Source organism: Gorilla gorilla, chromosome 4, assembly GCF_029281585.2.
Source record: "Gorilla gorilla gorilla isolate KB3781 chromosome 4, NHGRI_mGorGor1-v2.1_pri, whole genome shotgun sequence".
In the NCBI taxonomy this organism is placed as follows: domain Eukaryota; kingdom Metazoa; phylum Chordata; class Mammalia; order Primates; family Hominidae; genus Gorilla; species Gorilla gorilla.
Genome location: NC_073228.2, coordinates 154087229 through 154114579, shown reverse-complemented (window position 1 = coordinate 154114579; position 27351 = coordinate 154087229). Strand labels below are relative to the sequence as shown.

The 27351-nt window shown below is 52.4% G+C and overlaps 1 protein-coding gene across 5 annotated transcripts in view; it reads left to right on the top strand.

The window, feature by feature from the left end:
• The window catches only part of CAMK2A (calcium/calmodulin dependent protein kinase II alpha), a 70142-nt gene that overhangs the window by 28463 nt on the left and 14328 nt on the right, over nt 1-27351 (top strand). For 3 of the 5 annotated variants that reach the window (XM_063706877.1, XM_031010833.3, XM_019027873.4), the window contains exons 4-14: nt 3744-3798; nt 4529-4594; nt 4715-4787; nt 7816-7918; nt 9297-9380; nt 9518-9612; nt 10561-10683; nt 11062-11145; nt 13572-13614; nt 16173-16213; nt 22467-22515. In XM_063706877.1, the coding sequence (XP_063562947.1) occupies nt 3744-3798; nt 4529-4594; nt 4715-4787; nt 7816-7918; nt 9297-9380; nt 9518-9612; nt 10561-10683; nt 11062-11145; nt 13572-13614; nt 16173-16213; nt 22467-22515 (816 nt within the window). Of the gene's footprint in view, nt 1-3743; nt 3799-4528; nt 4595-4714; nt 4788-7815; nt 7919-9296; nt 9381-9517; nt 9613-10560; nt 10684-11061; nt 11146-13571; nt 13615-16172; nt 16214-21478; nt 21512-22466; nt 22516-27351 lie in introns of all 5 variants that reach the window. The other 2 variants (XM_063706876.1, XM_004042809.5) reach the window with 1 other exon arrangement.

Here is a 27351-nt window from a genome sequence, read left to right as displayed (position 1 = left end):
AAGGGGAGGCTTTGTGTGTGAAAACGGCCCTGAAACAAGAAATCCTGTCTCCTGGGCTCTGAGGTGTGACTTGACCTCAGGGACTGAAGCCAACTCTAGTACCATCACGTGTGTGGTGCACTGCAAAAGTAGGTGCTGAATTCCAACCCATGTGCCCCTTGCCCAGCTGCTCAGAGGGGTAGCCTCTTACCATCAACACAAAGTCACCATCTGAGTGAGAATCAGCTCTGGAGAAAACCTCCCTCAATTCTGTCCATTTCCCTGAGACCTGAGGACATTCTCTAAAGGGGCTGAGGCCCTGGGTCAGAGGGTAGATCTGGGACTCCAGTCTTCTTGTGGCTCCTTCCAAAGCCTGTTGCCATGGTTCTAAAAGCCCTTTCTGAGATGATTCTAGCTGCAGCTTGGCTTCTCAAAGCTTCTTACACTCAGGAAAGGGAGGTTAGAGACGACGGCCCACCAGAAAGAATAGGAGAGGGTTCACTCCCCAGAGACCACGTGGAGGAAGGCAGGGAGAGGGAAGAGTCTTTTGCAAAACTTTACCTTGATACACTAACAATACAAGTTTATTGCAGATAAATGAGAAGACAAATACTTTTTAAAGTATCTTCTATAACCTCACATCTAGAATTAACATTTAATGATACGTGCTACCATATGATATATGATATATGTGCCTTCTCAAGGACTGTATACTTACATATATCATCTCAGGTCAGGTTCCCTGGAAGCAGAGCCTGAGTCAGGGATTCAGGTGCTGTTAGCATCCCACACTCCAGCACGTGGGGTTTGGATGCACCAACTTACCAAAGGGCTTCTGGACAGGGCCCAGGTGTAGAATTGCCAGATGCTACACACCAAAAATACAGTTAAATACCCATTTACACTTTTTTTTTTTTTTTGAGACGGAGTCTCACCCTGTCACCCAGGCTGGAGTGCAGTAGCGTGATCTCGACTCACTGCAAGCTCTGCCTCCTGGGTTCACACCATTCTCCTGCCTCAGCCTCCCGAGTAGCTGGGACTACAGGTGCCCACCACCACGCCTGGCTAATTTTGTTTTGTATTTTTAGTAGAGATGGAGTTTCACTGTGTTAGCCAGGATGGTCTCGATCTCCTGACCTCGTGTTCCACCTGCCTCAGCCTCCCAAAGTGCTGGGATTACAGTCGTGAGCCACTGTGCCTGGCCAATACACATTTATACTTTAAAAATTAAGCCTGCATTTACTTTGAAATGTACTAAAAATTAAATAAACCAATGGACAGAGGAATGGATAGAAACGTAATAATGCAAGTATAGGAAAACATTAATGATAGAACCTAGGTAGTGGATAGCTGGGTGTTCACTTAACTGTATGTTTGAATTTTTTTAATTTTTAATTTTTTTATTTTTTGAGATGGTGCCTTGCTCTGTTGCCCAGGCTGGAGTGCAGTGGCGTGATCTCGGCTTATTGCAACCTCCGTCTCCTGGGTTCAAGCAATTCTCCTGCCTCAGCCTCCCGAGCAGCTGGGACTCCAGGCGTCTGCCACCACACCCAGCTAATTTTTGTATTTTTAATAGAGACGGTGTTTTGCCATATTGGCCAGGCTGGTCTCAAACTCCTGACCTCAGGTGATCTGCCCACCTCGGCCTCCCAAAGTGCTGAGATTACAGGCATGAGCCACCATGCCCGGCCTGAATTTTTTATAAAAAAAAGTTGAAAGGAATTAAAGCAGAATTACATGTGCCTTTAAGATTTTGCTTTAGAATATATTTAAAACATCTTTTAGTTATTATTTATAAATATATGTCATCATTAAAGAATGTTTTAAAATTTCATTTTATTATTATTGTGATTATTTTGAGACATTCTCACTCTATTATCTAGGCTGGAATGCAGTGGGGCAATCTTGGCTCACTGCACCCTCCGCCTCCTGGGCTCAAACAACCCTCCCACCTTAGCTTCCCAAATAGCTGGGACGACAAATGCCTGTGCCACCATGCCCAACTAATTTTTGTATTGTTTGTAGAGATGGGGTTTCATCATGTTGCCCAGGTTGGTCTTGAACTGCTGAGCTCAAGTGATCCACCCACCTCAGCCTCCCATAGTGCTGGGATTACAGGGTGAGCCACTGCACCTGGCCTAAATTTTTATTTTATTTTATTTTATTTTATCTTATTTTATTTTAGTTTTTATTTTTTTGAGATGGAGTCTTGCTTTGTCGCTCAGGCTGTAGTGCAGTGGCACGATCTCGGCTCACTGCAAACTCCACCTCCTGGGCTCAAGCAATTATCCTGCCTCAGCCTCTGGAGTAGCTGGGATTATAAGCATGGGCCACCACACCCAGCTAATTTTTGTATTTTTAGTAGAGATGGGGTTTCACCATGGTTGGCCAGGCTGGTCTCAAACTCCTGACCTCAGGCGATCCACCTGCTTCGGCCTCCCAAAGTGCTGGGATTACAAGCGTGAGCCACCGCTCCCAGCCTAAATTTTCATTTTAATCTGTGCCCCTTCCCTCTCCATCTCTGGTGCGCATCCACCTCTCCCTACCGGCATCAGCTCTGGGGTATCTGATGCCTGCCTCTCTCCAAATTTTATGTGCAAATACAACAGCCATAAACAATTCAGGGGACTCAATATTGAGTCAGAAATATATGCACATGGCAAACATTCAGATGGCACTAGGATTCATAGTGAAAAGTGAGTCTCCTCTCATGACCCAACTCCCCCAATTCCCCTCCCCAGAGGCACCCCAGTGCCTGCTTCTCTGTATTCTTCCAGAGAGACTTATGCCATATATAAACTTAAATACATCCTTTAAAAAAGTACTACGCATACTGTTTTGCACTTGGCTTTTTCACCAAGCAACATAATTTGGAGATGACTCTGAACCAGTAGATACATAACTGCCGCATTATTTTAGCAGCTGTGCCATTTTCCATTGTGTGGATGAATCGTCATTCACTGAGCCAGCACGCCCCTGCATGGGCATTTTTAGGCTGTGGTGCGGGGAAGGATGTGAGCCCTGTCCTGTGAGAACTTGCTCTTGACTGACAGGATGTGGCCCCAGAGTCAGCCCCAGGACTCAGGCCCTTCCTTCTAATAGCTCAGGGGTGCATGCTGGGAGCCCTGGGCTCCTGGGAGCTTTGCCTCTGTTCTGGGTAAATGGGGTGTGAAGAGATGACAGCTCCTCAGCATGCCAGAACACAGGGACCCTTTCACTCCTGCCTCTGGCCTCCATGCTCCATTATCTCCTCAGACTTGGGAGCAGAGCAGGATATTAGCTCAGGCAGCACTGAGTGAGCACCAACTGCATGCCTCCTGGAACTCTCATAACAAGCCTGCAAGGCCAGGAGTTTCATTCTCATTGTCCAGGCAAGGAAAGAGAGGCTCAGAAAGGCCTAGCAACTTGCCAGAAGTCACACGGCTAGTAAGTGGCAGAGACTGGAGCCACAGGCTTTCCATGACTTGGGCCTGCCCAGCAACCAAACAGGGTTTCGGAGAGGGGAGGGCGCTAAACTCTGACCTAAACAGGCATCTTTCGTGTTGAAGCCCAGCCCTCTTTCAGTAATGCCTGAGGTCTATTCGGACTCAATGCAGTGAGCCCTGGTTCACCGGCGCTTGTCAAAGCACCTGGCACCTGGTGTGTACTCGGTGACTGTCTGGGAGCGGCAGGGGGTGTTGGATATACACAGGAGGGGAGAGAGGGAGGGCGGGCCTGTGCAGCAGTGTGTCCCGCTGTAACCAACTGCCTTGCCCCGCCCACAGTCCGACTACATGACAGCATCTCAGAGGAGGGACACCACTACCTGATCTTCGACCTGTGAGTTTGGCCCCCCCCTGGGATGCGCCAACGGTGTTGGGGCTGCCTAACCAGTGATGGCCTCACTGGGCCTCTTGGGCTGAATTCCCTCTTGTGGTCCAGAGTTTCCCCAAATGTGGTGGGCCTGCCACCCAAGCAGTGCAAGCTGACTTTCCTAAAACACCAACAAACACTTTTAGCTTTCATCCTATATTTATTTTTGCTTCTCTTCTATTTGTGGCCAGTGATGCTGGTTTTCCATTTTCAGTGGCAATATAAAGTTTCCTTCTGGAATATGTTTAATTTTTTTTTGAAGAGTGTTGATTCAAAGAGAAGCAATAATGAAATGATAGGCCACAGTAGTTCCTGGTATGGCAATGAAAATCAGTGATGGAGCCATCTCATCGATAAAAAATAGCCCTTGAGATATTGATCATGGGGGAGGCCATAGGCTTCCTAATGAGCCTAGTGATGTGCTCTGACTGTCCCTAACCTCCAGACTCCAGCCTGGGTTAGGTGGGGAAGAAGGGCCGGGGATGGAGGAGGAGAGGGGACTGGAGTCAATGGAAGGGTGGTCTGGAAGACAGGAAGGGCATTGCAGCAGGGGACACCCCCCTGGCCCTGGGGCCCCTCCTTTTGTGGCTGAGGTCCTGAGGTCCCTGGGCCCCATCCTTAGCTTCCTGGAGACTCCTCCAGATGAGGCAGCACCTGTCGCCTCTATCAGAGGGTGATTCCATGCCTGTCTCCCCAGGGTCACTGGTGGGGAACTGTTTGAAGATATCGTGGCCCGGGAGTATTACAGTGAGGCGGATGCCAGGTGAGTGTCAGGTGCTGCCTGGCAATGGCACCTGGGGACAGGGCACTCTTGCCTGCTGTCAGCTTCCCAGGGGAGGCCTGTGCTCACACCACCATGACCCCTTCCTCTCTCTCTCCCTAGTCACTGTATCCAGCAGATCCTGGAGGCTGTGCTGCACTGCCACCAGATGGGGGTGGTGCACCGGGACCTGAAGGTGAGCAACCCACCGTGGGTGTGGCTCACCCCGGGATCCCCTCTCTCCTCTGCATGTCCCTACTCCTGCAGAGCTGGACATTATCAGAATCCCTTCAATTTATCTGTGTTAGGCTGGAAGGTGGGGTGGGTGAGATTATTTTCCCCACTGTTCAGATGAGGAAACTGAGCTCAGGAAGGTAGAGCGTCTGTGTTTGGGCCCCTGCTCTTCCAACTCCCAGCCCACATGCTTTGTGCCAGGACAGGTGAGCTGCAGTTATACTGTCATGACTGGCTACGGTGGGTGGGGAAGAAGGCAGGCTGGGTCCAAATCTCAACCAGGCCACTTTCTAGCCATGCAGCCTTTAGTAGCATGACCTTCCTGAGCCTCAGATTCTTCACAATGGGGGTTGCCATAGCAACCTCTGCAAAGGGTTGGTGAGGATATGAAATGAGATAGCACGGGGCCTGGTATACAGATGCATTCTTAGTCTTGTTCCTGCATCTCTGGCAGGCCAGGGGAGAAGAAAAACCAGACTCTAGGCCCGTGCAGTTCTCCTTCCTTTTACCTGAAGGAGATTGCAGAGTCTAGGACTGGCACCAGCTGCACAGCCTTGCTCCTTCAGCAGGGACTTCGTGGATCTCCGCTGCTGATCCTCATGGTATCAGTGGCTGGTAGTTCATATTGTCTCCATTTTGCAGAGCAGGAAACTAAGGCCTAAGAGTTCAAGCAATTTGCCCAAGAACATGCAGTTCAATTGTCCTTAGCTAGGGTGGGGGAATTCTGGCCTTCTAACCCCAGATCCTGTGACCTTGGGAGTCTGGTGCCAAAAGGTCACTCTATCCAGCTCCTGCTTCCTCAGCAGCCCCTTCTAGGGTGACCCTGCCAGATGTCCATCAAACCTCTGCTTTTTGTTCTTCAGTGACAGCAAACTCACTTCCCATGGGGTAGCCCCTTGCACCACTGGGGAACACTCTTCCCTGCTGGAGGGGCTTTGCCCTGAACCTCAGTTCTACCATTTGGAACCACACAGAGACCAAACCTCCAGCTTGGAAGAGCCCTACAGGGACTCCAGCAGCTTTGTTGTAGCTGCTAAGTCCCCTGCAGGGTGTACCCACCCCTGCCACGGTCCTCCCAGAATGTGATTTTCAGGCCAGCCTCATCCTGGGCACCTTCCCTGGGCATGCTTCCACTGGTCTGGGTCCCTCTTTGGGGCACAATGCTCTGAAGAGAGCCCCTGCCCCTCTCTGACTGTCCTGGGCAGACATGGCTTCTCTCCTGAGCCCTAGGCAAGCTCCCTGTGGCTCAATCTAGATGAGACGAGTGTGCACTCCAAGAGGGTCTCCAGCCAGACTGCAGGGCAGCTCTCCCAGAGGGCCTGTTCCCATTATAGCTGCAGCCCCTGCACTGGAGGAGGAAGGAGGAGAGGCAGCCCAAATTTAGGCCACTCTGGATACAATAATTAGTGACACATTCATCAAATCAGGGCAGGACGGTTACCGAGACCCAGGACATGTTAGGAACATTGTCCCCAGAGGACAAAGGAGGCCTTTGAGCCAGGCGGAGGGAGCTATATTTGTTTGGGTCCAGCCTAGCTTTAGACAGTGAAAGGTCAGAGGTGGGACCCTTCAGAAGTCCCACTGGGAAGGGGATCAGAGGAGGACTCAAAACCAACAGTCTTCAGAGACTCTGAGCCCCTCCCCAAGCAGAAAATAGAAGTACTAACATTTACCAAGCACTTACTGTAGGCCACAGCGAAGTGCTTACACAGATTATCTCAGTTAATCCACGCACCGCCCCATAAGGTAAGCATTTTTCTTAGAGGAAACTAAAGCTCAGAGAAGTGAAATAATTTGCCCACATGTCATGGCATAGAGGTGGGCGGCATTGGGATCAGAAACTGGGACTATCTAAGCGAGCCCACAGTCTTAGCGCCCCTCCATCCTGAGTCTCAGGGTGAAGGGACCAGCAGGAAGTGGAGGAATTCTGGAGGCTGAGCCAGTGCAAAGCAGCAGCCTCGATGCCCAGAGGCCAGGTGTGGGACCTTCCCAAGTCAGCTGCTGGCCCCATGTATAAGCCTCATCATCTTTCAGCCTAGAGCAGTTAAGATAGAGTCAGACTTTGCCTCGATTCTGGCTCTGTCCCTTACCAGCTGCGTGATCTTGGCCAAGTCACTTAACCTCTCTGAGCTTCAGTTTTCTCATCTTTATATACATGACAAATACTTATTAAGTGCCTGCTGTGTGGCCCCCCAACCTAGGTGCTGGTGATACAGTGGTGAACAGGACAGATAAGGAACTCACATTCCCCAGGGCTGACAGATGATAAACAAGCACATAGACAGATGGGAGAAAACACTGCAAATTGTGATGAGATCTATGAAGGTAACAACAGGAGCAAAGACACAGGATGCCTGAGGGCTTCCCCTCTAGATAGAGTAGCCTTGGATGGCCTCCTCCATGGGGTGACATGAGACTGAGGGCTGGACAAAGTAAAGGGGCCACTTTGAAGCTTGGGGGAGAAAAATTAGAGGAGGAAAACAGGAAGTGCAAAGGCCCTGAGGTGGAAACAAGATGGACTGTTTCAAGGGGCGTAAGAAGGCCACTGTGGAAGATGTAGGTAATAATACCTACCCGAAAGGGTCGTTGATACATGAGATGATGCACGCAGAACACTTAACCCAGCAGCTGACATATAGTAGGGGCACAATCAATGCTGCTGCTGCTGCTGCTGCTGCTTTATTGTGGTGGTGAATGTACTACCCCGCTCTCACCTCAGCCCAGCCCCAGATCTTGAAGTGGGGAGGGAGGAGTGGCTGATGGAGAAAGGGCCTTTCTGTTGTAGCAGATGGAGGTCTTGCCATAGGATAGTCCCCTCTCTGGGGACTGAGACTCAGGAGCCTGAGGCAGGGCTGGAGATGAAAGCAGGGGCCCCGGAGGGCCGGGCTGTTCTTCCTGTGAGCCCAGGCCCCTAGAGGTGAGGCTCTGAATCTGCTGACTGTCTCTTGGCGCTTTCCTCCCCTTCCTCCCTCTTCTCTGGTCCTGACAAGCCTGAGAATCTGTTGCTGGCCTCCAAGCTCAAGGGTGCCGCAGTGAAGCTGGCAGACTTTGGCCTGGCCATAGAGGTGGAGGGGGAGCAGCAGGCATGGTTTGGTAAGTGGGGTGGGCTGGCAGAAGTGTTGGGGGTCAGCACCCATTTGTGTTGACACATAAGCCTCTGGGAACCCCCTGCCTGAGTGGGTATGGCTGGAGATGCTGTTGGGCCAGCCGGGGCTGGTAGAGCAGAGGCCCTGTCCCACCCAGTCTCTGAGCCAGTGGGCAGCACCTATCTGTGTCCCCAGGGTTCAGGCATGGGACCCTACGGCCTTCCACAGGGCTCCCTGGGGCCCCCTCTCTCCTTTCCTGCCACTCCCCCCTGCCATCTCTCCTCCCCAAAGGGCTCCCTGTGGTTGAAGGCCTTAGGGAAGTTTCCACAGAGCTGCCCTAATAGTCTAGGTGCTTGAGATTATTATCCTGATTTTATAGATGAGGAAAAAACTGGCAGAAAAGTTGCAGAAGGTCAAGAAAGTTTAAAAGGGATAGACCAGGACTTAACTCAGATGATCCAGCCTGCTTTGTGATTTTGGTATAACTGAGTCTCTTTCAGCTACCTGGGAGTACTTTTTAGTGGGCAATATTGAGCCATGGTTAAGAACCAGAGTTCTAGGTTCAAATCCCGACTCTGCTACTTATGAGGTATGTGACTTTGGCTAAGTCACTTCACCTCTCTGTGCCTTCATTCCTCATCTGTAAAATGGGAATAATAATTGTGTGTTCCTCAGGAGTGGTGTCAGAATTAAATGTGACCAGGCATATGAAGTGCTCAGCCCAATGCTTAGCATACACTCTCAGTAACTTGTAAGTATTCTTAAAAGTGCTTGTTAGAATACCTCAGGTGTCCATTATTTGAACTGACCGGCTCAACAACCCTGGGAGGCACTTAAGATAGGAATCCCTAATCCTTCATTTGACAGATGAGGAAACAAGGACTAGAAGATAAAGAGACTTACCCAAGGGGCAAAGTCAGTTAGGACAGGCCTCCCGACATCCCATGACCAACTCCAACAAGGGGGTGCAGAGTGGGCTTAGCTCTCAGCCTGGGGCTGACATGGCAGGTGCATTTCATCTTGAAGCCACCAGCAATGGATCACTAGTGGCTCCTGGAAGAGTGGTGCTGAGAAGCTGATGATCCTGAGTCAGGACCCAGTAGGAAGGAGTTCTGTGGCTGATTACCACTGGCTCTGAAGTGGGAAGTGGTGACACGTGTGCTAGGTAGTTGTCGATCTCATCTAGAGGCTTTGCTGGCTCATCAGGCTTATGTCTTGGGCCGGCTGGGGTTGCACAATACAAGCCCAAGTGCACCTGAGGGGCAGGGGCTGTTTTCCTCAGCTCCAGAACAATCCTCATCCCCTCTTCCAGCAGGATCTTGCTCCAGGTTACTTACGAGACAACCTCTGTGTATGTGTCTGCCTGTCTGTGTGTCTGGGAGCAGGGTTTGCAGGGACTCCTGGATACCTCTCCCCAGAAGTGCTGCGGAAGGACCCGTACGGGAAGCCTGTGGACCTGTGGGCTTGTGGTGAGTTCATCCTAAGGCCCTTTTGTGCCCCTGGCTGCACCCCGGCCTCTGGGGCCCCCTCTCTCCTTTCCCATCACTCCCCTCCCCCCATGTCTCCTCCCCACAGGGGGTTGAAGGTTCTCTGGTCCTCTCTCCAGGGGTCATCCTGTACATCCTGCTGGTTGGGTACCCCCCGTTCTGGGATGAGGACCAGCACCGCCTGTACCAGCAGATCAAAGCCGGCGCCTATGATGTGAGTGTCGCTCCTCTCTTCAGCCCCCATCATCCTCTGGTGCCCTTCCAGTGAAAGCTAGCGCCAAGCCACTCTCTAGTTCTGGCACAGGGGTGAACCCCAGGGGAGCATGAAGACGGACCAGGGCCAGGTGGTTACCATGCTGTGCCTAATGATTGGAGATTTATCCTGTGGGGCCCCAGAAGGCAAGAAGCAGCACCAAAATGGAGTGAGGAGTGGGGGAGAGGCGCCTCCCAAGCCAGGGTTTCTCTCTTTCTGTCTCATATATACAAATAATAATAATAGCTAACAATTCTATAGCACTCTTCTGAATGTTTTACACATATTATTACATTTAATCCTCACACCAATCTATGATATAGGTGCTGTTATTATTCCCATTTTACATATAGAGAAGCTGAGATACAGAGAGGTCAAGTAACTGCCTAGATCACACAGCTAAGAAATGGTACAGGTGGGATTTGAACCAGGCAGTCTGGCTCTACCATCCATGCTTCTAACTACCAAGCTACATTGCTTTTATGCAGATAGCTATTAAGCTCTGTGCTGTATGTTTTATATTGTATTTAATTCTCACAACATCTCTAGAGATAGCACAAGGGGTCATGTGACTTACCCAGGTTACACAGCCCAGGAGGCAGAGCCAGGACTCGAACCCAGGCCTTTTGATTCTGAAGTCTGGGCTAAAGCCACTGCCCGGCTGCTCTCCAAATAAGGCGCAGTCTCAGAAAGATGGTTGGAGGGAGGCCTCCTTTCCCTCCGCCGTGTTCTGATTTGTATGGGGCTAGGGCCCTCCCCTGCAGTGAGGAGCCCCAACTCCTCCTGGTGTGGATGTCCAAGTGGATGGGCAGTAGGACCCCTGCCTGCTCCCCTGCCAGTCAGGGGCTGGGGGATCGCAGGGGTGGCCTGGGGCAGGCTGGGCAAACCTGGCCTCTCTGCCCCTTCCAGTTCCCATCTCCGGAATGGGACACTGTCACCCCGGAAGCCAAGGATCTGATCAATAAGATGCTGACCATTAACCCATCCAAACGCATCACAGCTGCCGAAGCCCTTAAGCACCCCTGGATCTCGGTGAGCCTCCCTCAGCAGGACTTCTCCCAGGAGCCCCTCCAGACCTCATGATCCAGGCCCCTACAGAGTTCTGGCCCTTCCCCTGGCCCATGGGGCCAAGAGGGCTTAATCCAAGAGACTGCCCCTGCTGTGGTTCTCAGGGGTAACGTGGAAATGAGGAGTGAGTGTTCTGGGTTGGCATACAACTGACAGTGCTACTGGCATTGAATGTCTGGTGCCAGGATGCTAAACACCCTGAAGCATCCCCTAGAGCAATGAATCGTTCTCCCCAGGATGTCAGCCACACCTCCATTAAGATGCCCTGCTGAAGGGTACCCTTGGGTGGGCCTGTCTTCCAGCCTGCCTTCCACTCACAGTCCTCTCCCCTACTTCCTCCAGCACCGCTCCACCGTGGCATCCTGCATGCACAGACAGGAGACCGTGGACTGCCTGAAGAAGTTCAATGCCAGGAGGAAACTGAAGGTAACAGGTCCTCACCCTCCACAGTCCTGGCCATGGGACTAGCTCTGCCTGGGTCTCCACAGAGGCCAGGAGACTTGCTCACTAATTCTTTCCTTCATTGATTCAATAAGCATTTATTGAACACCTACTGCATACTGGACAGCAGGCTGGGCTTGGGGAGTGAGCGGTGAATGACTGAGCCCTTGCTCTAGTGGAGAGGACAGACAAGTTCCTGGGGCGTTATGGGGCAGTGGTGAGTGCCATGCCTGGGAAAGCCTCAAGATGGTGGCAGAATGCAGCAGGACAATGGTATTCTGGGTCTGGAGCCAGGGGCGTTTAAGCTGAGACCTTGGAGGATAAGCAGGTATTAGCCAAGTTAGAGTCAGAATGGGAAAGTGTGGCCGGGCGCAGTGACTCATGCCTGTAATCCCAACACTTTGGGAGGCTGAGGTGGGCAGATCACCTGAGGTCAGAAGTTCAAGACCAGTCTGGCCAATGAGGTGAAACCCTGTCTCTACCAAAAATACAAAAATTAGCCAGGCATGGTGGCACATACCTGTAATCCCATCTACTTAGGAGGCTGAGGCAGGAAAATTGCTTGAACCTGGGAGGCAGAGGTTGCAGTGAGCGAGATCGTGCCATTGCACTCCAGCCTGAGTAACAGAGAGAGACTCTGTCTCAAAAAAAAACCAAAAAAACAAAAAAAAGAATGGGAACGTGTTCCAGACAGAGGAAGCAGCCTGTGCAGAAGTTTGGAAGTGCGCCTGACCCCTTAGGGGCACCACAAGTGGTTCATAGTGGCTGGGGAGAGCTTTTGGGGGTGAGATGTGACTGAACATGAGACCCTGGTCAGGGAGGGGCCCCAGCTGCCCAGTACTGTGGAGGAATGGCTGAGGCACTCAGACAGTGATTGTGGCTCTGAGGAAGCTCAGTGTGACCCAGGTGGTCCCAGAGCTTCACACTCTTGCAGATTCTGTGTGCTCTCAGGGTGGTGACAGCTCCTGGCCTGGCCTTTGCCAGGCACTGAGGGGCCCCTGGTCAGTGGAACAGAGGAGCCGTCAGCACGCTGGGGATGATGAGGGAAGAGGCGGAGGCCCCAGCTCTTGTGGAGCCTCCTTATCTGCTGCTCCCAGGCCTGGAGTGGAGGCTTAGGATGGTGACACAGACCAAGGGGTGGTGGCCAGCATGATGCCAGGAGAACTGAGTCCCATCCCCATCCTGCAGTGGAAGCTGTGTCACAGAGGAAGTCTCAAAATATCAGAATCAGGGATTCTTAACATCATAAGCAGTGGGATTCAGACAGTGTCAAGTCAGGTCTGAATCAGATGGCTCTGGAACCAAAGGGGCCATTAGCCCCCAGCCTGCTTGTTGATGGAAGAGGCTTTCTCTACATTGAGAATCCTCCTGGGATTCAAAAGATTATAAATCATGCTGCTATAAAGACACATGCACACGTATATTTATTGCGGCACTACTCACAATAGCAAAGACTTGGAACCAACCCAAATGTCCAACGATCGACTGGATTAAGAAAATGTGGCACATATACACCATGGAATACTATGCAGCCATAAAAAACGATGAGTTCATGTCCTTTGTAGGGACATGGATGAAGCTGGAAATCATCATTCTCAGCAAACTATCGCAAGGACAAAAAAACAAATAGCGCATGTTCTCACTCATGGGTGGGAATTGAACAATGAGAACACTTGGACACAGGAAGGGGAACGTCACACACCGGGGCCTGTTGTGGGGTGGGGGAGGGGGGAGGGATAGCATTAGGAGATATACCTAATGTAAATGACGAGTTAATGGGTGCAGCACACCAGCATGGCACATGTATACATATGTAACAAACCTGCACATTGTGCACATGTACCCTAGAACTTAAATATATATATATATATATATATATATATATATATATAAAATCAAAAACTTGGAAATAAAAAAAAAAAGAGAAAATCCTCCTGGGATTCTCTGAGCCCAGGGGCCATGGAGGGATGAGCTAGTCCTGGAGCAAGATGCTCTCAGCACGGGGCAGAGGGCTAAGAGGTGGAGGGGTTGGGGGACACGAGGTCTGCTGTTGTTGCCCAAGCAAGAAAAGTCCATCATCTTCAGGAGCCTCTGCTGGTAGGTGTCCCTCAAGCTCATCAGCTTGGGCAGGCCAAGGGGCCCATTAATATCTGCCCCTAGGATGGCCTTGTCCCAGGAGCTGTACTGGCTAAAGCCTAGCTCACCCCGACTTCTCCAGGGGGCGAGGGATGGGCTCTGGGCTGGGGTTGGGGTTGGGGTTGGGACAAATGGAGGGGCAGGGCAGAGGCTTTGGCTTCTTCTCTGAATGCAGCACCTGCCTCTCCTTCCCCGTGGCCCTCCTATCTCTCTGTCCCTCCTGTGTCCCCTCACTCCGGCCTCCTCTCCCACTGCCCTCTTCTTATGTCTTGCAGGGAGCCATTCTCACCACGATGCTGGCCACCAGGAACTTCTCCGGTAGGTGGCAGGACCTCAGGGTCCCCAGTAAACCCTGCACCAGTTTGTTGGGGGCACCGTCCTGTCAGATATTGGAGTGCCCCCAGGCCACTGGGCCTGGGGAGAGGGAGTTGTAGAGGACTCTGTGACTAAGGGCTTAGCTCACCTGCCACGGCCTGTACCCAGAAGTGAAGAGAGGTCAAAAGTCAGCAAGCCCAGGGCCCACCAGGACTGGTTACAGATTTAGTCTGGCTGCCCACTCCTACAGCAGTGCTGGGGTTCTCAGGCTGGGCCGCCTAGAGGGGAAGGCTTCTGATTGCAGGGGATTGAGTTCTAGATGGGGTGGAGCCAGGTCCAGGGAGTAACAATATTGCCCACCATGATTGGAGCCCTGTGCTAAGCAGTCCCGTGCTTCCACTCAGGTGGCCTACATGACAAGGCAGCAGAGGGGATGATGGGGGTGCTGCCATCCCTATTTCTGGGATGAGGAAGCAGAAGCTCAGGAAGGTGAGCTCTGACTTGTCCCAGGTCGCATGGCTAGAGAGGCAGAGCCTGCATTCAGCACAGGTTTGACCAAACCCAGGGCAAGTGCCTTTAACTGGGCTGGGTCACCAGGGAGTCCAGGGCAGGAGCGTCCCAGGCCCTTGGCCAAACTGGGCTGGTTAAGGCAGGGAGTGCCCAATCACCTGAGGCATCTGGCTTTGCAGAGAGAAGGGGAAGGGATTATTGTCAGGGTTTAGCAAGAAGCTCCTCTTGGCACATCAGAGAGGGCTGGGGCCAGTGCCCGCCAGAGGCTTCCTTCTGGGGAGCGCAGGCCGCTGGCAGGCAGTAGAGGAGATATAGATAGCAGATAGAGCAAAGCTCACCCGAGGGGCCCTCTGACTGGGGCTGGGGCCAGCAGAGAAAGCTGCTGCAGAGTTGCGGCCAGCACCACAGCAAGAGGGCAGCTCTGAGAAGAGGGCAGCTGGCTGCATTGAGTGGGTCCACCTGCCCATGTAACCAGTTGGGAGGAGTGAGACCCAGAGGTGGGCAGATACTAGAACTTCTGACTGGGCTTTTCCTACCTCGTTAAACTGCCTTCCCACCCTCTCCCTGGACAAGGATCCTGCCATTCCGTAAACTGAAAGATGAGCTACCCAGATAGTCAGAGTCTTTTTTTAACAACTGAAGCACCCTAGAGAACTCTAGTCCTGAGCTCACAAAATGGCGGCCTGTGAGCTGGATTGAATCTCTTGATATGCTTTGTGGAGGTAGGGGTGTTTTAAAAATTTTTTTGAATGAGTTTCTAACACTTAAAAATGAGGAAATTTCATAGAAAACCCCAGATTGCTGTCGTCTCTTGAAAATTAGACGCTGTGGCCTCACTGGACCCACGATCCTGTGACAGTAGGCTGGAGCTGAGAGGGGCGTCCACCTTGAGGCTCGAGGAGAAAGCACTCCCCCTGCCCCACTGCACATCCTAGTCCAACCCTCCAAAGCCTGTGGTGAATGGACAGCCATTCCTGTCAGCTTCGGGATCCAGAGGTGGCCCCTGCCTTGGTTTGCAAGTAGGGAACTTGGAATGAGAGCCTCGAAGGGGTCATAGGTGGAAATGTGGGTGTGACTGGGAAGGTGACCTGCCATGAGCCCCATGCCTCAGAGCCCCTGGGGCATCAGTGGCTCATATGACCTTCCTCCCAACTCCCCCTCTCAAGGCCACCAGGAGAAGTCTTATCATGGCTACCATTTCCTGAGCATGTGCGGCATATGGGTCAAGTGCTTTGCTAAGTACTTCACAGATACCTTGTTTCGTTTAAGGTATTTGCTTAAGTCTGAAGCAGCCGGATGCCTGTGGGCAGGGCTGGACATTCAGGCCATTTCCTGGCTGATGCCCACTTCCAGGGCTCTGGCCAGGAGGTGAGGAGGGAGGTAAGGGGAAACGACAGCAGGGGAAGCCCCCAAAGAGCTGTTGCTCTGCTTGTCCCTGCCACCCGGGCCATAGCCAGTGCCAATATGGGGCTCTGGAGTCTGAGGTTGGGGAGGCCTATATGGCCTGAGGAGAGAGGCAGGGGATGGGTGCTCTGGCAGGGTGGGCCCCAGTGGGGGCATCTGCTTCTTGTCACTGGCAAGACGCAGCCTGCAGCTGTCCGGAGTGAGTAGGCAGGGCTGACACATGACCTCCGCAGCAGCATGGGGCTAAAATTAGAGAGGGCCAGGGTGGGGAGGGCGTGTCCAGCCTGGGGCCAGGCAGCCAGGCCTCGGGTTGGCCACCGCCAGCACGGTGGTGACGGGGATTCAGAGGGAATCCCCGGGCTGAAACAGCAGCCCACAGTCCTGGGACACGTTGGACACCTCCCTCAACCCATGAAGCCAGAGGGTTACGCTTGAGATTGCTGAGAAGGCGGGGAACCCAGGCAGTCCCTGGGCCTCCAAGGAGGGAGGAGGAGGAGGAGGAGGAGGAGGCCTCCCCCAGGATCGCTGGGCCAGCTCTGCTCCCTGCAGTCTGCCCTCCGGCTGCGTGTGGATGCTGCTCTTCCTCGCCCTGTGGGCCCTGGTGCCCTGCCTGGTGTTGTTAACCCTCTACTTTTTCTCCTCCACAGGAGGGAAGAGTGGGGGAAACAAGAAGAGCGATGGTGTGAAGGTAAGCCCCTCCAGGAGCCTGGCAGGGCTTGGCTCTGGCAGCGTTTCTGCCAACAGAGACCGGCTTTCAGGCCTGGAGCAAGACCCGGGCCTTGCTGATGGTGTCCTGGGCAGACGTGGGCCACATTTGTGGCCAGGCTGTCTCCAGACCCACAGCCTAGGCTTTGGTGCCCACCGTTGCGCCGTGACTGTTGGGGGGCAGATGGGAGAGGGGGGACTGGAGGAGGGTGGAAGTGACAGTGTGCTGGGGCTGGGGCAGGCGCAAGGAAAGGGGCAGGTCAGAAGGAGATTTCTGTGGTTCTCCGAGGCTGGAGAGCTGGTGTGCAAGAGAGGGTGCAAGGAGAGGACAGAAATGGTCATGAGGGGTGACCTCCGTCCTGCCTATGTGTGGGCTGGATCGGGCCCCTGCCCCGCTGTACACCTTAGTTCCACCCAGAAAGCTCGTGGAGGATGGACAGCCATTCCTCTTGGCTTTGGGTTCCAAGGTGCCCCCTCCCGGCAAGGCTTGCTGGTGCTGGTTCAGTTCCAAAATCCCCTCCCGGCTCCAAGGGCCTGCCCTGTCCCACCCCTAGAGCCCGAGTTACCCTGTGGTCCCTCCACATCCTGCGGTCCTCCTTCCCATCTCTTCTCTCTTCTCCCTCTGCTCTCTGGGGCCTGGTCCCCTGCTCTCTGCAGTTCCCTCCTCCTCTGCCACTCGATCTTATCCTCTCTTGAGACCCTGCCTTTTTCTGGGCTCAGAGCCCTGCCTGGCTAGGGCCCCAGGGCTGGTATGTGCCCAGGACATTGGAAGGTGTGGGATGCTGTATGAATACAGCCAGGTGTGCTGGTGGCTTGATGGCTTTGTCTAAGGAGGCATTTATGGTCTCTGGCCGCTGGTTTTGGTCTGTCAAGTTTGCATGGGAGGGAGTCTGGGCTAGATGTCCAAGGCCAGGATTGGGTCTCCCCTCTGTACTTAGCCTTCTCCTCCCAGCTTGAATTTTCCCCTAAGTACAATGAGTGGGGTGTGGATTTGATGATCATTTCCAAGATTGCAGCTTTAAAAACAAACAAAAAAAGCAATAAAATCCTATCTAATCATTCTCCCTTCTCATCTTGGGTGCTAGAGAAATACATAATTATTTGGTTATTAGTCCAAGACAGTGGTTTTCAAATTGAACTCTTTAGATCCCAAAGGTACTGACTGGGGAGGCACCTCTGGCAGCGGATCGGGTACTGTGGGATGTGGAAGGGGGATGCCAGGTTAAATGGTTCTGGGCTTCTCATACCCACTTCAACCAGAGCATGATCATGGTGAAGAGAGCCCTTGGGCTTGCCTGCAGCTGGACCTCAGCTGGGTATTTATATTCCCTGAGCCTGAGCTTCTTCATTCATGCAATGAGGTTAAAAGAGATCTCCACCTCCTAAGCCTATTGGTGAGGATTAACTAATACAATGCGCCCTGAGAGCTTAGCATGGTGCTGGTATGTAATACACACTCATGAGATGCTAGGCACTATTATCTTTCCTCTATTTTATGTATTAGACTTTTGGGTAAAATTTCTCTTGAAAACCAAGTTTTCTCAAGAATATTTGAAAACCACAGATCTAAAGCCAACTTAATTTATAAAGTTAACAGGCACTCATTCCAAATCCTGTAATGGAATCTGGCATTGAATTTTGGCTTGCCTGCTGTTTTGGGTTAACCCTGAGCCAACCCCCCATCCCTCTATGTGTAGGGGTAACAGAGGGATGTGCAATGTGGGAGCTGCCAGCTTTGGAGTAGCTGGGGCCCTCTCTGACCACTGTGTGGAGACGCTGAGCTAGGGGTGCTGGGCGCCCTGGGGAAAGCAGACTTCCTGGCTCCGATTTGGGGGATGTGGGGATAGAGACCAGAGACACCGGTGGGTTGTGGCCCAGGTAACTAGAGGAGAAGGAAGTAGAGAGAGAAGCTGCCCTGGTCTGCTTGGCTCTTGGATGTGGCCCTGGTAGAGGCTGGGCAAGGGGTCAGGAGAGGCCTCCATCAGGCTGGTTCTTGGGAAGAAATGCTAATTAGCTCTTTTAGGGCAAGGCCAGGAGGCAGAAGCTGCCAGATGGCAAGGACAGCTCACAGCATGGTGGGGCTCTGCTGGCCACTGCAGGCTTTCCAGTGGGCACAGCTGAACAAAGCGTCACTGCTTCCCGTGGCGCAGGACAGACTTCTCAGGGTGGCCTGGGTATGGAAGAAGAGGAGCTCAAAGGCAACTCCTGCCCTACCATCTCTTTGTAGCTCAGCCTCCTTCACTCCCTTGGATGGAGGACAGAAGAAGTCCTATTGGAAGATAAGAATAACCTGGGGGCCTGGCCCAGGATTTGGGGAGCCTGGCCTGCCATGTCTTGCTCCCGGAAGGAGTGTGGGGAGAACGGCGGAGCTGGGGGTCCAGGTGCATTTTCAGTACGATTGAAACTGGATCGCAAGTCAAGAAGCCATGGGTTTGAGTCTGGGCCCTACTGTTCTCCCCCTGGGTGACCCAGGCCAGCGATTCTGTTGCCTGTTCCAGGGGAGCACAGCAGTTCTTTGCAGGGGGCTGGTGAGAGGGTCACACCAGAAGGGCCTGGTGGAGCCACATCACAGGCTCCTTTCACTGTCTCACCTTCAGCCCAGTGGGGAGGCACACGTTCCTCCTACCGCTGGGCAGCTGGAGACAAACCCCATTTCATCCGGGGCTTAACTGAAGAGGCAGTGATTGGCTCCAGCACTGCAGGAATGGCAGAGATGTGAAGCTATATTATACTTTATGGGCCTTGGAGGGCTTTTCAAGGCTAATTTTGACCATACTGTTTCTATCATCCTTGCTAACCTTAGAACCATGCTTCCACATGTGATTCTAAGAGATGCGGTTTCTACTTTTGGTGAAAGAGGGAGATTTCTACTTTCAGTGAAAGTTCCTTTAAATCAAACTAAAGTACTGGTCAATACAAGATTATTAGCATCATCGTTTGTGATTCAGGGAAGTTAAGTCTTTCTATCACCAAGAAGCAACGTCCCCCTCCCGGCCACCCCAGGCCTGGACTTCTAGGAGGAGGGCCGACTGCTCATTCCCCTCAGCCCCACTCACTGCCCCTGTTGGTGTCCCACTGTGCATCGTGACCTCTCTCCCCATGTCCCATCCTGTCACTGTGCGTCCGAATCTGATGCAGTCTCTGCTCTGTGTTTCCTCCTCGTGTCCCGCCTGGAACCTCCTGGCCCCTGCGCGGCTCCTCGGGTTTCTGCTGACAGCTGAGCTGTGTGGGGCCTGGCCCCTTCCCCATTCTGTGCCTGGCCTGGCTCCAGCCAGGGAGGGAGGACAACCAGGGGAGAGGGGAGGGGAGTGGAGGAAAGAGGGGAAGAAGGAAGAGAGAGAGGAGGAGGAGAGGAGAGGGAAGAGGAAGGGAGAGGAGAAGAGAGGAAGAAAGGAGAGGGGAGGAGAGGAGAGGACAGGAGAAGAGAGGAGAGGAAGAGGACAAGAAAGAAGAGAGGAAGGAGGCAGAGGAGAGGAGAGGGAAGAGGAGGGGAAAGAAGAGTGGAAGAAAAGAGGGAGGAGGAGAGGAGAGGAGAAGAAGGAAGAGAAGAAGGAGGAGAGGGGAGGGCCAGGGAACGGAGTAAAAGAGAGAGGAGGGGAGGGGAGGGGAAGAGAAGAGAGGAAGAAAAGAGGAAGGAGGAGAGGAAGGAGAGGAGGGAGGAGAGGGGAAGGGAATCGGGGAGATGAGGGGCTGACTGCAGGCTGCTGACTGTGGAAGCCACACCATCCAGCCCAGCTGGGGAAAATGCAGGGTCTGTGAGCATTTATGCCCCTGTCAGCACACGGGCATCGGAAGTGCCCAGTGAGCCACCCCATCCCCTCTGTGGAGGCCCCGGATGGAAGGCACAGGGCCTTGAGTTCAAAGGCCACTCCTGGCCCAACCATCACTTTGTAGCTCAGCCTCCTTCACTCCCTTGGATGGAGGAGGGAAGAAGTCCTATTGGAAGATGAGAATAACCTGGGGGCCTGGCCCAGGATTTTGGGGAGCTCACTGGATCTTGGAGTCAGAAACCCAGAATTAGACCTGAGACCCTCAAGGCATATCCAGTGCCTCCCATGGCAAAGGCCTGCCCTGTGGGCTCCTCGAGACCCTTCTTTCCAGCAGGGAGAGGGGCCTCCTGGCCTCTCTGGTATAAGGGCATCTAGAATAGGATGAGCCTTTGGAGAGGGTCTGACTGTGGGTGCCTGGAGACCTGGACAGAGGAAAGAGCCTGAACGCAGGGCCTGGGTTCTAGCCTCAGCTCTGCTAGTGGCTTGCCGCGAGGCCTTGTGCAGGCCACTGCACCTCTCTGGGCCTCAGTTTCTCATCTGTGCAATGCAAGGGTCTGTCTTCACCTACCATCTTCTGTGAATGGGAGTCTTTAAGACTCCTGGCTTGGAGAGCTGAGGGAAGGAGAAGGTAATTTACATTTGTCCCCCTCTCCTTCTCTTGGTACCGTAGCCAATACAGGGGATGCTACAAATCCCCAAAATGCTAGTGTAAGCTGAATGGCAGGGCCAAAAGACTCAAGTTCTAGACTCAGCTCCACTTCTGGCTGAGCCTCAGTTTCTCCATCAGCATGAAGGGGTGGAATAGGCCAGCCACCAGGAGGTTGTGAATGCAAGCTGGATTGCAAAGGCTACTTAGAGGACTGGCTCCCATGCTTGGCCCTGCTTTGGCATCACCTGCAGATATTGTTTAAAATGGAGATGCTCAGGCCGCACCCCAGACCTAGTTATCAAACTCCTCAGAGGGGACCTGATTCTGTTTATTGTAACAAGCTTCCCAAGTGACTGTGACAGTCAATTGGGAATGAGGTCCTCCTAGCTGAGATGCACGGGGAGCCTAGGAGAAGACATTGGGCCTCACTTCCAGGCCTGAGCACCCTTTGTCCTTCAAGAGCATTGGATTCTGGAGGCCTCCAGTGACTGGCTTCCAGAGCCAGGATTGGATTTTGCCATCAGAGTTAGGCAGGGTGGGTAGCCCTGGTCCCAGGGAGGCTTGGCCATGAGCTTGGCTGTTAGATCGCTAGACCCAGGCAGTGTGCATGAGGACTCAGAGCTTCAGGCCGAGGACTGGCCCCACCAGGTCAACTGTTGCTGGTGGCCTTGACTCCTTGACTCCTTGTCCCGATGCCAAGCCGACAAAGGACTACAGAGGATGACCCAGAGGCCCATCCTCCTCCCAAACCTCCCCTGTCGTTCCTCTGCTCCCTGCCGTTTTCACGCTGTGTCTTTTCCTGTCCCATCTCTTCTCCTTGTTTTTCCAGAAAAGAAAGTCCAGTTCCAGCGTTCAGTTAATGGTGAGTGTCTGCCGTCTCCTAACGCCGGTAAATGCTGGGCCTCGAACCCTTGCTCCTGCCTCCCTCCTGCAGGCTGCACTGGGAACCTGGGGCGGGGAGAGGGTGCTCAGGGCGTGCTTGGTACGTGTGCCTTGTGTGACAATATGTGTGTTGTGTGTGTGTGTTGTTTGCGTGTTTCTGTTGACACCTCCAACTCCACGGCCCAGACCAGCAGGCTGACAGCAGACCTGAGATCCTCCTTGGGTATGAAGGTGGATCTGAACCCGGTCCTATGTCCAGACCTTGGCTTCTCGCTTCTCCCTGCCCCTCTGCTCTAGAATTCATCTCAGGCTTGGTTTGTGCCAATAGCGGCGAGGGTGGGGCTTGGTTTGGCCAAAGTAGTAGGTGCCACAGAGGCCCCTCTTGAGCTGTTGTAAGGCTACCAGGCCCGCTGGTGGCAGGGGAGCCACCAGCCCTGCCTCTGTCTAGGGTCCAGTGGTGGCATGGTGGCCCACCTCCCTCTTCTGGTTCCATCGCTGTCTCACTCAGTCGTGTGGTTTTTCTCCCCTCTGAAGAGCCCACTCTCTCTCACACTGGGCCTCCCTCTCTCTCTCTTCCTCCCCTGCCAGTGTATGTTCCTCCCCACTCTGCGGCCGCCATGGTGTCTCTCTGCTCCTCCACACCCCTTCTTCACCCCCTTGAGCAGAAAGGACCCAGGACCCCCCTCAGTCCTTCCAGAAAGGCCAGGGTTCTCTTTGCAGCCATCCCTTTCCCCAACCCGGCCCCTGGCCACCTGCTCAGCTGGGCCCTCCCCGTCTTGAGGCTGGAGAATCTGACAGGGTTTTCAGGACAGCATCTGGAAGGCAGAGCCTGTGAGGCTCACAGAAACCAGCCGCGTCACCAGGCAGCCAGGGCCTGGCCATGCCTCGCCCCGCTCCCAGGCAGGCCTCACCATCTCCTGTATTCTCTTTGGCAGGAATCCTCAGAGAGCACCAACACTACCATCGAGGATGAAGACACCAAAGGTAGGGAGGGGCCTTCAGTGTCGGGACCCCTTAGACTTCTGGAACCAGCTCTGAGCAGACCTCTTTTTCCTGACAGCTCCCACGTGCCAACCTCATTTCTTGCTCATCTACAGAGAGCTTCGCTCTGGTGCCTTATAAACTGGGCACACTGGGAGGCATCATTCCCATGGGCAGGGGGGTGGTACTAGAACTACTGCTGGTGCGTAGATAGGTTTTCTTATTTTATTTATTTTTATTTTATTTTTTTGAGATGGCGTCTCACTCTGTCGCCCAGGCTGGAGTGCAGTGGCACGATCTCGGCTCACTGCAACCTCTGCCTCCCAGGTTCAAGCAATCCTCCTGCCTCAGCCTCCCAAGTAGCTGGGATGACAGATGCCTGCCACCACACCTGGCTAATTTTTTGTATTTTTAGTAGAGATGGGGTTTCACCATGTTGGCCAGGCTGGTCTCAAACTGCTGACCCCAGGTGATCCTCCCGCCTCGGCCTCCCAAAGTGCTGGGATTACAGGCATGAGCCACTGCACCTGGCCAGTTTTCTTATGTTAGAGGATATATATTATATGTGTATTAGAGAAAAATTTAACATATTCAAGTCATAAGTGTTTGGTAATGGTATACATGTTCCTTTTGAAATAAGTGTTTTTGAGTTTTTTTTGAAAAGTGAATTGATTTTAAAAACAGTAATAACTGTAAAGGAAGGGAGAGCAAACATCCAGAAAGCTCCAGTGGCTGGAGTATGGGAAACACTGCCTAAGACCCACCAAAGATGCCGGCGCCACTGGAGCTAGTGGCCGGCAGTCCTCAAAAGCTCTCAGGTGGGGGAAGCAAAGCATCAGGTAACTGATTGGATTGTGAGTAAGGATAAAACAAAAATAGTAATAAGGGCCGTCATTTATGGAATGCTTGCTGTGCGCTAGCCCCGGTCTCAGCACCTTATCTGGACTGACTTCCTGGAGTGTCACTATAGCCCATGAAGTAGGTGCTGCTGTGAACCTCATTCTACAGCTGAGGAAACAGAGGACAGAGAGGCCGGGTATGTTGGCCTGTACTCTGTCGTCCCATGGCTCGCAAGGATGTGGCTAGGGTTTGAACTCAGGCAGTCGGATTCTAGAGCTTGGCTGGTAACCGCCACTCTGAAGGCCTTGGTGGTGGAAAGTGCCCTTGGAGCTTGGAGGAAGGGGCAGGGATTGCTGACTTCTGCCCTGGGGACACCAAATCCTCCAAGTGTTAGCAGCCAGACCTCCTCCTTCCCCAGGACAGGGAGCTCAGTGGTTCACACACTCAGGTGTGTAGCAGAGATGCCTGGTGGTGGTGGTAGTAGGGGGGTCTCTGAAATATAAAAAAAGGCCGTTGACCTGGAGGGAACTCAGCAGTACCAGTTTAGATATTTTGCCTTAGAATACAGAGATGGGAAAAAGAGCATTGTATTACGTAGGAAACATTTTTGTAAAATTGTGATTCAGGCTTTAAGGCAGTTTTGACGCACCACATACCAAGGCTGCCTCCTGACGCTGCCAGGATGCCTGGAAGATGAGACCCGCCCCATGTGTGTCCCTTCCTGGTCATTCCCAACCTGGGCGGTGGTGGGTACTCTATCACCACAACCTGACCCTACAGTAAATCCATCTTCTGTGATGGCACCAGGGACAACTTATAAAAATACATTATCTTGAACTACTCAGGAGGCTGAGGCAGGAGGATTGCTTGAGGCCAGGAGTTTAAGGCTGCAGTGACCTATGATGGTGTCTGTGAATAGCCACTACACTCCAGACTGGGCAACATAGCAAGACCCTGTCTCTTAAAAAAAATGAATGAATGAACGAATGAGAAAATACACTATCTTGAAGAATTCCCTGGTAGGGTCAAGTCAGCATTCTAGTTTCACAAAAGTCCAGTGTTCTAACCACATTCCCAGCCCTGCCCTGTGAATTACGACCCCAGGGGTATGTGGCAGGCCAAGAAATGGTGCTTCTAAGCTGTTCCCCTTATTTGAGGCTAGCTGCCCAATGATAAGAGTTGGGCCCTGGGATGTTGAGGAGACTGGATAGATATAGCCACATAATCCTGGCCTCAGAACAGGCAGGGACCATGGAGGTAATCTGGCTCTTCTTCTCCACTGGAGTCCATTTGCTGAATGACCTCAGACAACTTACTCAACCTCTCTGAGCTTCAGTTTCCTTCACAGTAAAGAGGTAATGAAAATAGTACCAACCTCAGAGGATTGCTGTGCAGATGAAATGAGAAGATGCATATGAAGTGCACATATAGTGTTTGGCCCAGAGAAGCTATTTAATCAATCTCAATTTCTTTTTTCAAACTGGAGTTCGTGGTTGAATGACGGGAAGCCAGGTGACATTTTCTTGGAGCACCAATTTTACTCAAAGATTATTTTAAGACAAATTTAAATGTTAGAGAAATATTTGGAATACAATACCAAATCTGTATGCCCTATTAATGTAAATTAGGAGCCATCAAGGACGTTTTTTCTCTTGGGGTAATGGCTTTGGGCTGCATCCCTGAGGTCTCACATCTGCCATCATTATCCTCTGCTTTAGAGCGATCAGGATGGGGCAATTTGCAAAGTCTTGAATTTTGGCTCACTTTCCAGATTTTCCCCCTTTCCAGAGGGAAATTTGAGGCCTAGGGAGGAGAAAGGGCACATATGGCTTATTAATGGTAGGACTGGGACCCTGTTTCCTGCCTCAGTTTCCCCAAATGTAAAAAACCCCAAAAGCCACGTCTGATGGAAGAAACGGTCAGCCAGGAGCTTCTCCCCGTGTTTGGCAGGAAAGAGGAGTCCTTGTGCCTCCCCCAGCCTCTCCTGGCCTCAGAGAAAATTTCCAGGGAACCGTTTTCTGGTGTTAATTTGTTAAGTCTTCTTACTAAGTGAGAATAACAGCTGGTGGGGTGGACTCTGACCTGACATTAAAGTTAATTAGAAATGTCATCCTCCAGGGAACATAGTCCCCTGAGGAGAGAAAGAGACATTAATATTTCAAAGCCCCTCTGGCTCACTGCACAGGCCTCTTGCCCTCCGAGCTGCCTGGGGCTCTGCTTCCTTCCCACTCCCCCATCCCTCCTGATTCGCTCCTTGAAAAATTAACTTCCTCTCCAACTAAAGAGCTACCTCTGCCTCGGGCAGAGACATTCTGGGAAATATCAGTCAGGAATGCTGATCCCGTCTCAGTCTTAGCATGCTGTATGATCTTGAGAGAGTGTCTTAACCTCTCTGGGGTTTGGGCTTTCCCATCTGTAGGGGAGCATTCCCGGATTGTCTGGGTGAACAGCTGGCAGATGAGAAAGGCCAGTGGTTGCTACTAAGCAGCTGCTGAATGAACACAGCAGTGGGGCTGCTGAGGGCATGGTAGAGGCCCAGAATCAGAGTGGACTTTCCAGATGTAAGAAGCACCAGGCCCCCAGATCTTCTGTCCCACAGAACAAAGCTAGGGAGATTCCTGCCCACTAGGCTTTATTGTTGGTAACTTGGTGTCCCGAGTAGCTGGAGATACAGCCAAGTCAGGCACTGTCTCAGGCTACATTAACAGAGGTATAATATCCAGAATTGGGGAGGGGATAGAGAGTGCTACCCCAGACCTGATATTCTGCATTATTCAGGCCACACCTGATATTGTGTGCGCGTACTCAGAGAGGTATCTAGACAGCTCCAGGACTCTCAAGGATTAAATGGCCAGCTTGAGTCAGTACCACAACCTGGAGGCCTTCAGCTCTAAGAAGAAAAGACTAGGCATAGAGGCTGGGGAAGCACGTGTTCACTTCAGGGCCCCAGAAGGCAGAAAGAAGACAAGAACTGTATCTAGGGGGTTTCGGAAGGACAGATTTCAACTTGAAAGGAGAAGGAAGTGAAAATAGCCAGGGCCGTCCAACAGTGCAGCCAGCTTCCGGGCAGGCCACAAGCCCTGGGTTCCAACCAGAGCCACACCCCCTCATATCAGGCTGCTGGGAAATATCCCTGCCCTGACTAGAGACTCCAGGATGTCCTCAGGAGGAAGTTCCAATTCAGAGATTCCCAGATGATAGTAACCACACTCTCATTTCCCAAGAGCCAGGCACTGTGCTAACTTCTTTACATAATGCAGCATCCTTTACATAAGTGCTTTCATCTAAAGGACTCGGAGCAGCAACTGGCTCTCTGTGAGGACCATGTACATGTTAGCTATTTCTATTGACATATTCTTAACTCAATCCTTAGAACAACTCTACAAGGTAAGTACTATTAGTATCTTCATTATACATATAGGGAAACTGAGGCACTGGAAGTTCCCTTGTCCAAGGGAACAGCTATTAAGTAAGTGGCATAGCCAGAATCCAAAGCCAGGGACTTTGGCTCCAGAATCCATGACCTCAGCCACTGTGCTAGACTCTCTGAGATGGCAGGGAGAAGCAGACCTCAGGAAACAGGCATTGAGCACAGGCTCCTGGAACGGTGAGCCAGAAGGGTCTTGAAGTCCATGCAGAGAAGGCAAGGAGAGTGACTCAGGTCTCACATCAGGAGCACGTGGGTTTGCTCTGGTTGTCACCCCTGATTCCATGTGGGAGTGGCAAGAAAGAGGTAGCTCTGGACCAGGCACAGTGGCTCACACCTGTAATCCCAGGACTTTGAGGCCAAGGCGGGCAGATCACCTGAGGTCAGGAGCTCGTGACCAGCCTGACCAACATGGTGAAACCTCGTCTCCACTACAAATACAAAAATTAGCTGGGCGTGGTGGTGCATGCCTGTAATCCCAGCTACTCAGGAGGCTGAGGCAGGAGAATCGCTTGAACCCACGAGGTGGAGGTTGCAGTGAGCTGTGATCACACCACTGCACTCCTGCCTGG